The 12,523-nt window shown below is 38.2% G+C and overlaps 2 protein-coding genes and 2 non-coding genes across 4 annotated transcripts; 2 read left to right on the top strand and 2 right to left on the bottom strand.

Annotated features, from left to right (window-relative positions):
* Positions 1-1,820: 1,820 nt before the first annotated feature.
* LOC128866855 (general odorant-binding protein 56a-like) lies at positions 1,821-2,560 on the bottom strand. The gene has a single exon (XM_054107871.1). It carries the CDS (start codon positions 2,468-2,470, stop codon positions 1,973-1,975), a length of 498 nt encoding a protein of 165 aa, XP_053963846.1. The 5' UTR covers positions 2,471-2,560; the 3' UTR covers positions 1,821-1,972.
* Positions 2,561-6,620: 4,060 nt separating this feature from the next.
* On the top strand, positions 6,621-6,694 carry Trnan-guu (transfer RNA asparagine (anticodon GUU)). Its single transcript has one exon. It is a non-coding gene; the product is annotated as a tRNA-Asn (tRNA).
* A 2,503-nt stretch (positions 6,695-9,197) lies between these two features.
* Positions 9,198-9,943, bottom strand: LOC128866721 (general odorant-binding protein 56a-like). The gene has a single exon (XM_054107661.1). It carries the CDS (start codon positions 9,843-9,845, stop codon positions 9,348-9,350), a length of 498 nt encoding a protein of 165 aa, XP_053963636.1. The 5' UTR covers positions 9,846-9,943; the 3' UTR covers positions 9,198-9,347.
* A 2,222-nt stretch (positions 9,944-12,165) lies between these two features.
* On the top strand, positions 12,166-12,239 carry Trnan-guu (transfer RNA asparagine (anticodon GUU)). Its single transcript has one exon. It is a non-coding gene; the product is annotated as a tRNA-Asn (tRNA).
* Positions 12,240-12,523: the final 284 nt, after the last annotated feature.

Here is a 12,523-nt window from a genome sequence, read left to right as displayed (position 1 = left end):
TTTGAGTTTCTGTAAAAATTTGTTTCTGTAAATTTTTGTTGCAGTACGAACTACATTCTTATAAAAAAATAAAACTATATTTTCATAAAAAAAATAAAACCAAAGGGTGGTAAAATTTCAAGGGCCGATGTTGAATGTAAACCTCACCTAAACGTCAAGTGTTCTTTGGACATTTCATTTAACATTTTTCAATTTCAGACTAACTCAATTCAAACCATAGAAAATACTCAATCGAGCAACGCGATAAACTTATTCAGGCTTATTATGAAAACGGGCGTTCAAATCAAAATGCATATCGCGCACTTCGTGATTTTTTCGGTTAATTTAATCGTCCAAATGTGCGTACAATTAGAAAATTGTGCAAAAGTTTGGGCAAACCGGGTCTGTAGGAGATGCGAAAACACCAGTGCATGCTCGTACAGCTCGACCTGCAGAAAATATTGCTGCTGTTCGCGATAGTGTGGTTGAAGAGCCGTCCACCTCAACTCGTCGTCGTGCCCAACAATTGCACCTCTCACGCTCGTCGTTGATGAACATTATGCATAAAGACTTGCATTTACACGCTTACACGGTGCAATTGACTCAAGAACTAAAGTCTCTTGACCATTTCAAGCGTCGTCAATGGTCAGAATGGTGGCAGTAAATGGCAAGAGTGAATGACCAATTTCGAAGAAAATCATCTTCAGTGATGAGGCACATTTTCACCTCAGTGGATTCGACAATAAGCAGAATTGCCGCATTTGGGCGAATGCTAATCCAAGAGTGATTGCCGAAAAACTAATGCACCCACAAAGAGTGACTGGTTGGTGCGGTTCATGGGCCGGCGGCATCATTGGGCTGTATTTTTTCCAAATCGAGGCCGGTCAGGCAGTTACCGTGAATAGTGTTGGCTATGGTGAGATGATAACGAACTTTTTTTATGGCCTGAATTGGAAGATATCGATGTGGACGATATGTGGTTTCAACAGGACGGTGCTACTTGTCACACAGCTAACGAAACAATGGCTCTTATGCGGGAAAAATTTGATGGCCGAATAATCTCACGTCGCGGCGTTGTCTATTGGCCGCCAAGATCATGTAATTTGACACCGTTGGACTTCTTTCTTTGGGGTTATTTGAAAGAAAAGGTGTACGTCGATAAGCCAGCAACAATTCAAGAGCTAAAGGATGAGATAATTCGGCACATTAACGGCATAGAACCTCAATTATGCCTCAGCGTCATCGAAAATTTGGACCATCGGATGGAGGTTAGCCGCCGAGGTCTCGGCGGTCATTTGGCCAATATTCTGTCTTGTGCGTAATTGAGCCATACCCATATTATCATAATAGGGAGACATGACAATAATTTCTTACAAAAATTGTATTTTATTCAAAATCAACACTGGCCCTTGAAACTTAACCACCCTTTATAACATAATGCCACTTTTTTACGCTTTTCACATGAAATTCCAGCTAATTTCTGTATCATTGCATACACCAAAGTACTCCGTAATTTGTCGGTCCTACCCGATTAACTCAAAAGAGATGAAAACGGACTCTCTCTACTACTTGGTAGTGTTCGATACTCATACTTTTATGTTATTCAGATCATTAACTCAACTATTGGATTGTTTGGATTGACTAAAGTAGTCTGACCTCTTCGCAAATATACCTACTTTCATAAATACTGGCTTCACTTTTATAGCAAAACAACACCTATCAGTTTGCATTTCTAATACTTCAAGCCTACTGCCATGTTGGTTAGCATTAGCAGTAGTAGCTTTTTCCTACTCTCCATACTCCCCACCTTACTATACCACTTTAAAATACAGAGGTTGCTCTTCAAACTATTTTTATTTTATTTAATATTTTTTCGTGAATGCATTATCATAGGTATGCCATTTAGGTACAGTTATATATATAATTAGCCTTATTACTCCATCGCTTCCTCAGCTGCGCCATTTCTCCATCTCTCCCTCACTTCAAGTCCACTTTAATCATCAGGTTGGAAGATATCTTCACGTACCTTATCGAATTCCGGTGAGGCACAAGCATGGAACTTGTACACCTTATCGCAGTCATTTGCACCTCCGACATTCAAACACGAATTGACAATATTTAGTAAACGGTCCTCGCCCACAATTTCACTCAACGACTCCTTCATGGCTTGCGTATTGATGCTGTTGTTTTTATAGAAGATTAATTTCGTATAGAGACAATTCACGTAACACTTTTCCCGATCGTTTGGGTTTGCCACTTTTATTTTGACTAGATTGGTGGCGAGCTCATCCGTAAAACCATATTCTCCTACACAAGCCTCCTTGGCATGTTTCAAATTGAGACGATAGGCAATCCAAGCGGTCAACACATCGAATTTGGCCTCCAATTCGGGATTGAGTTTCTTCGGTTTGCGGCCAAACGCATCTGTGTTGGTAGTGCACAGGCAGAGTAGAACTGCCGCCAGGATGCAGCAGCTGAGGGTTGATTTCATGTTGGCTGTATTGGTGGGTAGCTGTATTACTGTGTGATGTGTAGTCGATGACTGGAATAGTTGAACTGAATACTTTTCTTACTGCACTGAGCGACTTTATATACCTACTAGAAGGGCGGCTTATCAATTTTCTTAGGTAGCGCAAAGCAATGCAATGCCAGGTCTCGAGTTATTACGGAATACTAAATTCAAAGAACTTTATTTCTTGAAATCTAAACTATTGTCATTCTAGTGTTAACGAGATCTTCACTTATGAACTTATACACCTATGGTTGTATGTATGTTGATTGTCAGTTGTGTTATAAATAGTTCAGATTATTATGAATCACTCCTTCCATTCATTTATTAAATCCCACGCTTATCAGCTTGAAATTCATAGTATTTTCTGTTGGTGCTAAGTTAGTATTAAAGTGGGAAACTCCACTTACTATTTATGTACGTCCAGCTGACAATATATATATACATATACACATATATACAATCAATACTTATAATTAAAAAAAACGAAATTAGCTCAAAAATGGGAAGAAATAGGTATCTTAGCTTGCGTTTCAGTTTTCAGTAAACTTCTTAGCAAGCTAAGTTTTGGATTTGTTTATTAAGCGTTCGATGAAGTTTTATTCAGAGATCTGTTAAGTCCTTTAACTATATCGAAATCCCAGGATGTTTTGATCCCAAATGGAAACGTAGGTCTGAACAAGCGAACAACTAAGAAAAATTTTGCATTGCATGAACTGATTAATCTCACTTCTATAAAGGACATTTAAATATATGAGTAGTTGATTTTAAATAGATAGTTGCCTTAAGGATGAGATAACTTTCTTGAATGAGAATTCCGTGCTCATCCGTTGTGGTACTTATGGTGATGAAATTCAGTAAGCGGCTAATGCTCAACTATGCTATTAACGCGGCCGTCGTCATAAAGAAGGAGAGCCATTAGTCACAGTTAAAGAAGAAGAGTTAATATATCTCAAACTCACTTCCATGAAAGCAGGGTAGCTAAGCAGTACATGCTGAAATGATTCCATCTAATCCTCCAGCCAGCCACTGCAAAAGAGAGTCGAATTAATGCCCTCTCGCCGAATGGATGCCAACACCTACCGACTAAAGCACCCACTACAATCTTGAATTGAGGACTTTCTAACCTTAAGAGTTCCCAAGAGCGCTTTCCGTCCCCGCAGACTTTCAAGTCTGGCGAACTTTCAACTGAGTGCAAATGTAAATCTCTACATGTCAGCCAGCTCATCTCCCAAGCAGTCTGCTACAATGGTTCCATAAGAGCTTAAAATTGTTCGAATACGATTGAAAAAAAGAAAGAAAAGAAAGTCAGGCATTCGCCTACTGGTTTCAAGGGCACCATTTGTGAGGTGCGGTGTTGTTGTTGTTGTAGCAGCGTAAACATTGCCCATACCTACATACGAGGAATGCTGCTGGAGTGGCCGTCCTTGTCCGAATACAAATCCGGATGGTTTCGGTAACGTTGAACCGACTGTCCTGGAAACGCTGTTCAAGGGCTATGATTACCAATCGCTTGATGTTTGGAGAAGATGTTCACTTTTTAGAACTACTTCAACTTCAAATACACTGATAGAGCAGGAACTTAAACTTAAGTTTTATTGAAAATTCTTCACAGAAAACTCCTCCATCAATTATATCCACCATCTTCGAGCCACCCATAGCCGTGTCTATTAGTGCTGCCTCCAAATACTGTACCCCGCCCTTCCGTAACTGGAGGTGATCCTTTAATGAGGTGAATGAAGAAGATACCACTTAGACATAGCGTGGGTGTGCATTGTTAAATCACCACGATGATCTCACGCATTTAGCGAATTCGGTTAGCTTGGCTATATCAGATACTTTCAGCCCCTTGTTGTGGTTTCTAGGTATATCTAACGAAATGGCTCTTCATTTTTCTGCGCACAAACCAACCAGCGCTTAGAGTCTAAAAGGTCTAACCGAGAAACCTATAAAGGCACTTAGAGAGAAACGGATCAAAGTTGCTTATTATCCTTATGGAGTAAGTAAGTTAAAGTTCATGAGCGATCAATTAATTTCATTACAGAAAAAGCGAGCTAAATCTCAAGCAACATCATCAAAAAATTGCACTCTGATTGCTGGCCGTCCGTAGTTCTGCTTTCGTTTCTTCTCTTCTTAATTGACGCTATAACTGCTTACGCGATTTTGGCCGAATTTAACAAAGCGCGTCAGATGTTTCTTTCTCGTGCTAACCGGCTCCAGTTGGACACACCAAGTGAAGCCAAGTTCTACTCCACCTGATCTTTCCAAAGCAGAGGAGGTCTTCCTCTTCCTCTACTACCACCAGCTGGTACCGCATCGAATACTTTCAGAGCCGGAGCCTTTGTATCCATTCGGGTGACATGGCCCAGCCAACGTAGCCGCTGGATCTTTATTCGCTGCGCTATGTCTATGTCGTCGTAAAGCTCATACAGCTCATCGTTCCATCGCCTGCGATATTCGCCGTTGCCAACGTGCAAGGGCACAAAAATCTTACGCAGAATCTTTCTCTCAAACACTCGAAGCGTCGCTTCATCGGATGTTGTCATCGTCCACGCTTCTGCGCCATACGTTAGGACGGGCATGATGGGAGTATTGTAGAGTGTTAATTTTGTTCATCGAGAGAGGACTTTACTACTCTGTTGCCTACTTAGTCCAAAGTAGCACTTGTTGGCAAGAGAGATTCTACGTTGGATTTCAAGGCTGACATTGTTATCGGTGTTAATGCTGGTTCCTAAATAAACGAAGTCTTTTACAACCTCGAAATTATAACTGTCAATAGTGACGTGGGTGCCGATACACGAGTGCGCCGACTGTTTGTTTGAAAACAGGAGGTACCTCGTTTTGTCCTCGTGTACCACCAGACCCATTCGCTTTGCCTCCTTATCCAGTTTGGCAAAGGCAGAACTAACAGCGCGGTTGTTAAGGCCGATGTTGTCAATATGATTTGCTTTCGTTTACCTTCGGTTTCTATCATTATCATTTCATTCATTATCATATTGGTATTAGGGTCCGGGATGGACCATTGCCGCCTCTACAATACGCCTTCCTTCTGCTCCTTCAAGATTTGCTTCAAAAACTTTTTTGATTGCTCTTTCGCTGCTCATTCTGAGGACGTGTTCATACCACCGTAGTCTGTGCGATTTTATAAACCGCGTTTCATTTCGTCCCGCGATTAAAACACTGAGCTCGTGGTTGTACTGTATACGGGATGTACCCTCTTCTAATCGTATAGGGCCGAATATGAGATTTTTTCTTTCAAATCTCGTCAGTAAATTTAGGGCATTAACTTTAACGACCTATGTTTCACAGCCGTAGATGATAACCGGTGTTACAATGATTTTGCACATCTGGAGATTTTGTTCCTGTTTCTACTAGGTTACTCAGAAATAAATTGGAGTGGATTGTTGTTATTAAAGCGACGTCCATCTCTCAACATATTTCTTTCCAAAGCAGGAAATTAACTAAGGATTGTTACTTACATATGTTACTCATATCCAGATGCTGAAACCTACAAGAAGACAAACCAAGCTCAAAAACTGTGTAAACCTGATTTCACATTAAAAATATGATACTAGTAAATGTCTCACTGAGGTCTACCGTTGGCTTTAGAACCAACCTCCCCGTGCTTGAAGATGAACCGACCGCGCGCTACTGAATGGAAGTCCGCTCCACCACACAAAAGATGCATAGCAGATCACAAAAGTGGTAATGGTACACGTTTAGTTGGCAAACCCCACGTTTTAAAGGGGACCTTTCATGTTACCGGAAATTGGTTAAGACTTAAAAAGTCTTACGTTCACACTGAGGTTTCCATTAGAGTTGAATATCTAGAAGTATTACTCCTAAATGTTCCACTTTGGAAGAATTCTGATTACATTTACACTTACTTACACTTTCAGCGCGTGAGATATGAATTCATCCAATTTTCTTCTTTTAGTGAAGAGCACAACAGCCTTTAGTTAGATTAGCAAGCAGTCCGTTGTCCTCATTTCAAAAGTACATCATATTAATATGAGATGCATAGTAATCAAAATTACTTTTAAGTATTCAAATTGGAATGATTCTTAATTGATTGCGCCTTAAAAATTTGTGTCACCTCATCATTAAGCCTATTCTGAGTGATGATCTCAACGCCTCCGTGGCGCAATTGGTTAGCGCGTTCGGCTGTTAACCGAAAGGTTGGTGGTTCAAGCCCACCCGGGGGCGGTTAAAAGTCGTTACACAGTTATTTTTATTACAATATTAGTATTTTATTTATTTTTGTGGTAAATTTTAATAAGTAAGTAGCGGTAACTCGTAATCCTGCAATCTGTATTTCAATAGTTGCTTTCATAAGCATTTCTTTTCCCAGGACTATTGTTGAGTATTTTTTCACACATTTTTGAAGCCTATGTTCAAATGGGTTCTCAACTTCAACTTTTTTTGTTTGAAATTTGTGTTAAAAAAATGTTGTGTATAAAATATTGTTAGCTGAAAACAGAACTAAGCGCGCCATTAATCTCTACCGTACTTCCATTAGTACGAGAACAGCAGCTGGTATCATCGCCGGGCAGTGCCTAATAGGGGCACATGGAAAAGGTAAGGGCTTCCCGCTAATGATTTCTGTCACAACTGCAAGAGCGCAAAGGAAGTAGAGAGTATTGGAATCTTTCTCTATCACTGGCCTGCTCCTGCCATAAAATGGCCTGGCTGTCTAAACACTGACCTCTTTGGATGTATGGCATACTAAGAATCCGCAAACATCCAGAATGTCTCATAGTTTATTAAAAAGATGAAATGGTTTCAATCACACTGAGAATTTGAGGGAGAGATTAGATCCCAATTGAGCCTCCAGGTCTTAAAGGATCTTAATTATTTAGTGGATCCTTATACACAATCTCATGGGCAGCAACCATCATAACCTGACCTAACTTTATGTGGTATTTTTTAGTTCCAACCTGGGTCGTTGCATATTATGAGCCATTGATTTACACATTTCCCGACATGAGGTGAGATAATTGTCAAGAATCTATTTAAATATTATTTTTTATTTTAAAGATCTATAGTCTTAGCTTCAAAATAAAAGAAAAAGTAAGTTTGAAGCGCCAATAGTTTCAGCTTCAGAACATCATCCCTCATCTTCATCAACAAAAATTGTCAGAATTTTAATACCATCTGCTTTCCCCAATACAAAGAAAAGTCTTCGAATACGTAACTTTTTTCTTTATTTTGTTTTTTGAATGGATCGAGCACGTACCAAAATGTTCAGACACATCGAAAATACATATGTCGTTCAGCAAGATCTTCAATTAATTTGGTTATATATTTAAAAACAAATATATATAAAAAAAAAACATTTTAACAATGTTTGGTTATGGAGACATTATGAGTTTGAGAGAGCTGGGATTGTTAAAAAATAAATAAATAATTGGCGCATACACTTCTGTCAGGTGTTTGACTGAGCTGCTCGCCCTATTTGCGGCGTGCGTCTTGATGTCGGAAGAAACCTATAAGGAGAGACTTACAGTTTTACGCCGACTCCGAACCGGCAATTGTTTTTTATGAGGAGCTTTTTTTCAGGGCAGAAATACACTCGGAAGTTTACCATTGCCTGCCGAGAGACAACAGCTATTACAAAAACCTTTTCTAAAAATTTTCTGTTTCATGTATGGAGATTTGAACCTACGCAATCCCGAATGGAAGTCACGCACCAATCCATTTGGTTACGGCGACCGCCAAACAGTTATTTTCTATCGCCTTTGGATTTCAAACTCAATTTTTATTCTTGTCTTCTAGGATAATCCGGTTATATAAAATGTTGGCATTGGTACGGCACTTCGATTTGAAGCAGCATTCATTAATTTCAGTCGCGAAATTGGGCCCATGTCTCTCATAGCCTCAGATAATCTACATGAAAGTAGAAAAGGGAATGTCTCTCCAGCTCTTCATTGACATACTTGATCATAATGAGCAGAATACAGCGCGCGGCAACACCCTCCAACTGCTATCCCGCTCTTAGTGAGTTTGATAGAATCAGCCAAGGCGAATTTATTACAGGTGACAGCAAACACATATAAGTAAAACCCTACATGTATTTGTTGTTGCGTTTGGTGCAAGCATCATGTCAAAATCAGCCATACCTACGGCGAAAAATTCAGCTGGGTGAACGCTGTCACCTTATTAAATCCACCTTGGAATCAGCTGATTTGCAGATGTATAACTAGGTATTTGCTTTCCTTTTATTGTTGTATTGCTTTTCATTTTGGTTGTTACTCACGTCTGAATTTATTGCACTACGCCATTCTCTTTCTTGTTTCTCAATTACTCTGATACTGGCAGAAATACTCTCACAGAAGTCAAGATCTTGTAATCAATCATTCTTCATATTTGGATATTTAACCAGCACTTCGTCAGCTCTCTCAGCGTGAGACTCTCAACATGAGACTCCTTAAGCTGACCCTATTTTTGATCGTAAGAAGCTATAAGAAAAAAGTGCATTCATGCTTTGATCCGCGTCCCTTTTGGGAACTAAGGTTTCCCTACCTTCGTAAATTTTTTTGTTTGTTTTTGAGTTGTGTAGTTCAACATCGTAAAGTAGCTAAGTAATATCTGCCATATAGAGCCTGGAATTGTAATCAATATTGAAATGACTCACTGATTAGGTTTATTATCTGATTTAGGTTCATAAAAATAACCAAAAATGCAGTATTTCGTATAAAGAACAAACAGGTTTATATCGAGAAAGTCAACTTTAATTCCAAACAAATAAAATACTTTTAGTAAGAACAATTTACAATTATCAACTAACTCACGAAATATCTTACACAAAAATTACTTAAACTAAGTATTTTTTCTTTGCTTAGTTAGCACAAATTGCTCTTTACTCATCGGGCTGGAAGATGTCTCCGCGCACCTTATCGAATTCCGGTGAGGCACAAGCATGGAACTTGTACACCTTATCGCAGTCATTTGCACCTCCGACATTCAAACACGAATTGACAATATTCAGTAAACGCTCCTCGCCCACAATTTCACTCAACGATTCCTTCATGGCTTGCGTATTGATGCTGTTGTTTTTGTAGAAGACTAATTTCGTATAGAGGCAATTCACGTAACACTTTTCCCGATCGTTTGGGTTTGCCACTTTTATTTTGACCAGATTGGTGGCGAGCTCATCCGTAAAACCATATTCTCCTACACAAGCCTCCTTGGCATGTTTCAAATTGAGACGATAGGCAATCCAAGCGGTCAACACATCGAATTTGGCCTCCAATTCGGGATTGAGTTTCTTCGGTTTGCGGCCAAACGCGTCTGTACTAGTAGCGCACAGGCAGAGTAGAACTGTCGCCAGGATGCAGCAGCTGATGGTTGATTTCATGATGGCTGTATTGGTGGATTGGTGGATTACTGTATGATGCTTAGTCGAAGACTGGAAAAGCTGCACTGAATACTTTTCTTGCTGCACTGAGCGACTTTATATGCTTAAGCTGTAGTGAAATTAGCAAGCTTTGAGTTCCAAGCACGACTTATCAGTGAAATTTTATGCGGAACCTGCACTTTTTGTAATACAGCAAAACCATCTGTTAGGTGCTCGACAATCGCTGTATTCTAGGAAGCTAATAAATTAGTGAGATGCTCAATATTATTAGTTTCCTATTAATTGCTTTATCGCTGATAATCTCAAACATAAACTGTACATTTAATCATTCGTTTGCCCGTCAGCTTGCAATTCCTATGTTGGCAATTCATGTGAAATACTAAGTTGAATTGTTATCAGCTTACACTGCTTCATATATTTCGTGTGAAATTGCATCTATTATTATGCTAATGCTATTTTAGAATTATTTATATTCGTAGTTTCCTTCGAATACGCCTTATCAGTTTCAAATTTCTGAAAAGCTTTACAATTTTACGGAAGTTCTGGTATCTCTGGTGTAATGCCAAAATGCAAGCAAACTTATTTTTTATTATGCATTTTTAAACAGAGTTATATTAAGTTGCTATAAATTTCTGTTTGAAATTTTTAAGAAAAATTTCGAGCCTGTTCAATTTCGGCATAATCAACCGCTAGTTTGAAGTGCCACCAAATTGCACTGATGTTTTTTAATTTTTGTTGTTTTCCTAACTTTCTAATGCATTTTCCCAACATAACGAGTTTTATGATTAGAATTTTTTTCAAAAAATGTGAAATTATGATACAAATTTGTTGCATTTTACTCTTTATTTTTTTCGTTTTTTATGGAACTGGTATTTTCATGGTTTTTGTAGAATAATAAACTATATTTTCATAACAAAATAAATTAATTTATAAATTATAATTAAAATTGAAAAAGAAACGAGTAAATGGTCAAATTGCTAGTTATTTAAAGTACTGTATAATATTTAAAATAAATGTTAAATAAAATGTTCAGGAAAAATATAGCTTTGGACAAGCCATCATAAGCCATCTTTGTTGCACCAACTCTCACAAGAGACGCCTTATGTTGGCCATCGTAACTTTGTAATGATCCATATGAACTCAATTAAATAAAGGAAATTCTTTAGTAAAATAGTAATATAATTCATGTGAATTCTATTGAAAGCTAGTTTTTTTATATTAGCAAAATGGCGTTATTTAGAAACTTTTAGATAAAAAACTTAATATTTGGTTAAAAAAAATACGAAAAATTCAACAAAAAAAATTCATTCAAGCAAGTTGTGGTTTTATGCTTTCAACGAGCAGCATAAATTTCCCCCAATGTCATTGAGTGAACTAGAATTACAGGCCCCGAAAACATACTTCGATTTGCCATGGAAATTCCGGGGCCCCTAATAGTCATATCATTCAAATGACTTAAAATTCTTAGAAAATATTTGCGAAACAACAAACCTCATCAAAATGAAGGAAAGCATTTTTTTTTTTTGTAAATTCCGATCACCGTGTAAATACCGAAACTGGCAGTGGCGCTGCTGTAAGAGAAACGTTTCAAACGTCAGCGAGGGCCAGTTGTCTTGACGAGAAGCCTTTTCTTTCGAATGCAGTAGCTCTCGCTTGTGGAAACAAATGGTCATGGTTATGGTTCTGACAGAGCCATCGTTGACATAGAATAAAACCAAGTGACGAACGGTGATTTCTCCATGCATTGGAAGCGAAAATTTTCACTGAGCACCAAAAAAGCTGCTGCAAGCAAATGAAAGTTGCTGAGATAGCTGAGATATTAAATTCTTCACCATCTTTGTAATTGTGCATCTAGTTTGAATTTCTCATCTTCGAACTATAAGTCAGCAAACTAACTTAACGTTCTCGCTGAGTTCAATGAAAGCATACGAGAAAAAGCGACCCTAAATTCACTGAAAGTATAAGACAAAAGCGACCCAAGTCATGGACGGCGTTCTCGCGTCAGTCGGTTCTAAGTTACTGAAAGCATCTGGACTTATATCCTACCGTAATATTTGGTGGTGAATAAATTACATATAATTTTTTTACGTTTTATAAAGCAATACCAGGCACTCTGATGGTATGAATGTCTTCAAATCCAAATACCTATTCACGGTGATTATGACGTATGTATGTGTGATTTTAAGTATTCACATTTTTACTGAACAAAATAGCGAAATCTGCATAAAATTAATTGTTAAAGAGTTTTATTATTTGCCCTAATTCAGCTTCCATTAACTGCTTTTTTTATTTATTTACATAGCCTTAGTGGTTTCCCAACGCCTCCGTGGCGCAATTGGCTAGCGCGTTCGGCTGTTAACCGAAAGGTTGGTGGTTCGAGCCCACCCGGGGGCGTCTCTTATTTTTGGTGGTGTTCTTATAATAAAATCTGTTTGTATTTGATAAATTATTCCAATAAATCAAATCATGCATACATTAGTGTGCCTCACCAAAAACGGTTAAGCGGTTTTCACCAGAATTATAAAATTTATTACATTAAGATATCTGGCAAAATATTTCGAAAAAATTTTAAGATTTTCGTTAGCTGCATTGATATGAAAATAAATTCAAAAATCGAGTTTTTTATAAATAAAAATAGTTTTTGAAATGTTTTTTGCCGAAAACTCACCTTAGATGAT

Source organism: Anastrepha ludens, chromosome 6, assembly GCF_028408465.1.
Source record: "Anastrepha ludens isolate Willacy chromosome 6, idAnaLude1.1, whole genome shotgun sequence".
Classification (NCBI taxonomy): Eukaryota; Metazoa; Arthropoda; class Insecta; order Diptera; family Tephritidae; genus Anastrepha; species Anastrepha ludens.
This window is presented reverse-complemented; position numbering and strand designations above follow the sequence as displayed.